The sequence below is a fragment of the Epinephelus moara genome, chromosome 6, assembly GCF_006386435.1.
Source record: "Epinephelus moara isolate mb chromosome 6, YSFRI_EMoa_1.0, whole genome shotgun sequence".
In the NCBI taxonomy this organism is placed as follows: Eukaryota; Metazoa; Chordata; class Actinopteri; order Perciformes; family Serranidae; genus Epinephelus; species Epinephelus moara.
In genome coordinates this window covers 44533743-44538221 of record NC_065511.1, presented here as the reverse complement: position 1 = coordinate 44538221, position 4479 = coordinate 44533743, and the positions used below count along the sequence as shown (strand labels likewise).

Here is a 4479-nt window from a genome sequence, read left to right as displayed (position 1 = left end):
GTGTGCTGAAAACATCACTTGGTGGTGGTGTACCAACGTATTGCTTTTACTTTGAAAGAGACTGTATGCAAACTGTACATTTCCTGATGCTAAATGATTGTTATTGACATGTGATGTCATTGTTATTGTTTATGAAGAGCTGCTGACACGCATGTTATGTGTCACACTACAGACCAGCATTACATGTCACGCCTCTTTGATCCTGTGATGTCATCATGCTGCCTGAAATCCCACATTGGAGCCACATGATTCGTCATGTGGTTCTGTGTAAATGTGTAAAGGTGGTGTCGAGACAGGACGTCGTAGTGAGACACATCCTGCTGAACAGTATTAAAGCATTAACGTCAGCTGGAGGCCTGAGGAGTTTAGTTACTCCTTCATGGAGAGCAGGGTCACTGTGAATAAAAACCTTTCCAGAGCTTCAGCGACACAATCGACCTCTCTGCTGTTCATCCATCTGTTCAGTTTGTTCTCTGTCACTAAAAACCTCCTCACAGCTCTGAAGCTCCACTGGCTGACAGGAACTTTACCCTGAAGCATGAATGAGCAAAGAAAGAGAAAAGGCGAATTCGAGTGGTTTGAGGAGTCTGAATGGACGCCATGACTCGAGGTCACCTCTGAAATCTACTCTAACTGCTGTGAATACACCTGCTGTCCTTCATCTGCGCTCAGCTCACACAGGTTGAGTGTCTGATTTGTCAGAGACAGACAGTCAGCGGAGCCTTAAAAACAGTTTCACTGAGAATATTTCTGCTGACAGTCAGACGAGGAGATAAAGAGATGAGGAGATGCTCCTGTGGTAAATATGAAGTCCAGTCAGCTGTGTGAAGGGAACAAAGTGTGAATATTAGCACCTCTAATCAACTCTGAAATATTTAATATACCTGTTCTTTGAATGGTTCACCTCCAACCTGACCCTGTAAACTGTTCCCCTGCGCCTGTTAACTCTGGAGTCCCCCATGGTTCAGTTCTTGGCCCTCTCCTGTTCTCATCACACATGCTTCCCCTCGGCTCCATCTTAGAGAAACACCTCGGTCTGTATCTCTGTTTTTACTGATCAGTAACACCTGACACAACCTGCTCACAGGAAAACCTCTGTCACTGTCTCAACAACATTAAAAGATGCACAGCAACAAACTTCCTCCAACTAAATGAAACCAAACTGCAATGATCGTGTTCGTTCCTTCAGCTCCGTCAGCAGCCTGACTGATGCACTCCTGTCTGCTAACCTGCATAATAACGTAAAAAATCCTGGTGTCTTCTTGGACACACTGAGAAGTTTTATCAGCTCAGAATTTTGGTCACATCAAAGCAGATTTTATCTCCTCGGGACCTGGAGACATTTCATTTTTATGAACATATTTTAAACAACAGCTGAAACAACGTAGATTCAAAACTTTTCCAAAACAATCAGTGAACTCCAGTTCCAGGCCTGGAAAACTGTCAAATCTCAGAACTTTTTCAGGAACTAAAAGACTGTGTGAACGCAGAGCACATTAACCTGCATAAACACCCACGAGCCACGGCCCTCGTGCCCTCCTCATTTGGCCCTGTGCCCTTGAAAAAAATATCTGCCCTAAGGCCACAGTGGCCTTGATGCCCCGCCCGCACTGCTCCAGGTGATTTTGCGCTTTTCTCCTCTGGCTCTTTCCTGTCAACACGGCTTTGACACCTCCATCTACTGAGAAAAAAAAACTGCAATGACATTCTGGATTCTTATTGGGCAACACCAGTCTATCACCGGCCAACCAGGAGACTTCATCAAATGCCCGGGCAGGGATCGGTACCGAGACCCGGAATTAAACAACCCAAGGCAAGATTAATCAAGACCGTAATAACAGTAAGCTCCGCTACTATCAGCGTTACTTTTTAAAGTTTCGGTTTCATGTATCATCACTCTGCAGCGGTGAGGCCGCGGTGCAGGTGAAGGAAATCTAACTTCAAGATGACTCTAGTTAACGACAACTACACTTGTTACTGTGAGTGAGTGCAATAAATCCTTTGCCAGCCAAGCGAATACTTTATCAATACATGTGATCAGCATGTAGAAAGACATATTTCAATCTGCTCTGTCCGCAGTCTCTCATTCACCGCTATGATGATTTATGATCGTGGTTAACACAAGCACATCGCGCTCGCGGTGCTAACAGCAAAAAAGACAAACTAAATGAAAGCTGTCTGTGTGTAGGCTAACACTTTATCTGAACATGTACCTGAGGCAGCGACCTGCAGACAGTGAGTGTCCTCAGTAGAGGAGGGACAGAGAGCAGGATGAAAGACTGATACTGATGTTTGTCTTCATGCTGAGACAACGTGACTTTCTTCACTCAGTATTGTGATGTCAGGAGGAATGATGTCGGGGGTTTTTCGGACCTAATTGTATTGCGGAGTTTTGCACAGTGGCGACCGGATCTTTGCTCTCAAACCACAAAATAATGTGATGGCACAACAGTCTCCTTCAGTACATTATTCTATGCTTTCTTTTGATTTTCACATTGGCTAGTCATCCTGTTTAATTTGTCTTCTGATTAAATCGGAACCGTTGAAACAAGTTGTAGGAAGCCTCTGCAAGTAATTGGTTGCTGGCAGACACTCTGTGCTGCAATAAAATGGTTAATCAGCAGTGCCGTGCACTGTAGAGCCGATGCGCTGCTGGTTCTGCCGGCCTGAATAGAATATAATGTCTATAGCCTTACTGTTGTGTACAGCCTTATAGACTGAGCTGAGTAGTGATGCGCGGGTCGACCCGTAACCCGCGGGACCCGCAAATGGACCTGCGGGTCGGGCAGCAGTGATCGTCTGTTAAATCGGTCTGTAAATGATATTTTGACATTATTGGCTATTACTGTCATGGCATCCGAAGGTACTGATGCGTTGAGCAGGTGACAGTCCGCGGTCGTTTTCAAAACACACTTGTGTCACGCACTCCAAAAGAAACTTGTTGAAACTTTAAACAATAATTTATTGTACAAAACGGGGGAAACAAACGTTGACAAAAACGGTTCCATAATTCATATTAAATTCAAAAGATAACGAAAAAACAGCTACAAGTTAGAGGGAATAGTGATAAAGTGGTAAAACTTGGCATTGATCCACAGCCTCAGACGGATGCGCTCAAGCGTGCCGTGCGCACAAGCTCAGTTGGTAGGCTATACTATATTTTCACATTTTTAACAATGCAATTTAAAAGTTTTGATTTTTATTGATAACCTACATTTACCAACAACAAAAAGACTACATTTAGCACCAAAACAATATGTAAAAAAAAAAAGAAAAAAAAGAAAAAAGAATATCAAATACCAAATTTTACCTACCCATAGAAATGAATATTCGAATATCTGAATATCTGGGTACAGCCCTACTGACAAAACGACAGGCCAAGTGGCCTCGCCCCTAAAATGGCCAGACCTGGTGATGTCACAATGAAAAGTAACACCGACCTGATTTTAAACATTTAAAGACTTTAGTTGTTTCAGCTGAACTGAGGTTGAGTCTTATTTTAACACCGACCATCACTTCATGCTGCGTCCGCCCTCACAGGAGGCTTTGACTCCGCCCACAGGTGAATAATTCAGATGGATGCGGTGTGTGTGTGTGTGTGTGTGTGTGTGTGTGTGTGTGTGTGTGTCAGACGGGACTCGTTGCCCACGTGTCTGACTGGAGATTAGTTATTGATTATCAGGAGTCCTCGGCCCGGCGCTGGAGATATGAAAATGATTGCTTCATGTTATTGACTGAGTTCCAAATGTGTCCGCTGTGACCGCGAGTTAGAGAACTAATAACGCCTGCGCCCAAACAGCATGGCGGCTGAACTCACTTATTAGCAAGAGTGCGTCCAGAGAAGAATTAAGAGCCGTCGCCTCCTGCTGGACGCTCTGATTAGACTTCTGTCCCTCGGAGCTTCATGATTGGAGACGTCTCTTCTGAGCTACTCACATCAGGCAGGAAATTACTGCTCAGCTGGTAATGAGTCTGAAGCACCCTGCACCTCAGGCCACGCCCCCAACCGCTGAGGTCAGGACATGTGTTCTTCCAGGTGACACCAGTGTGTGTGTGTGTGTGTGTGTGTGTGTGTGTGTGTGTGTGCGTGTGCGTGTGTGTGTGTGAGACTTACTTGATGCCAGGTGAGACGGTGGCACAGCTGCCCGACCTCAGCCAGATACAGTACGGGTCCCGAGAAGACAGACAGCTCCTATATGACAGACAGACAGACAGGTGGTCAGTTCAACTCAATTTAAATTTGGTTTTATTTATGAAAGCCAACATCACATGACTCTTTGGCTCCGCCCCCTGCTGGGTGATGGAGGCGGCTGATCTGAGGTCACACACACACACACACACACACACACACACACACACACACACTGTACATATACAGTCATCATCAGGCTCCTCTCCTGTGGAATCATCTTCCTGTTACGGTCCGGGAGGCAGACACTGTCTCCACATTTAAGACTAGACTTAAGACTTTCCTCTTTG

At 45.2% G+C, this 4479-nt stretch overlaps 1 protein-coding gene across 5 annotated transcripts in view; it reads right to left on the bottom strand.

The window, feature by feature from the left end:
- sema6e (sema domain, transmembrane domain (TM), and cytoplasmic domain, (semaphorin) 6E) overlaps positions 1–4479 on the bottom strand; it is a 186701-nt gene that overhangs the window by 27085 nt on the left and 155137 nt on the right. For all 5 annotated transcript variants that reach the window (XM_050045993.1, XM_050045996.1, XM_050045997.1 and 2 more), the window contains one exon: positions 4115–4192. In XM_050045993.1, coding sequence (XP_049901950.1) covers positions 4115–4192 — 78 coding nt within the window. The remainder of the gene's footprint in view (positions 1–4114; positions 4193–4479) is intronic.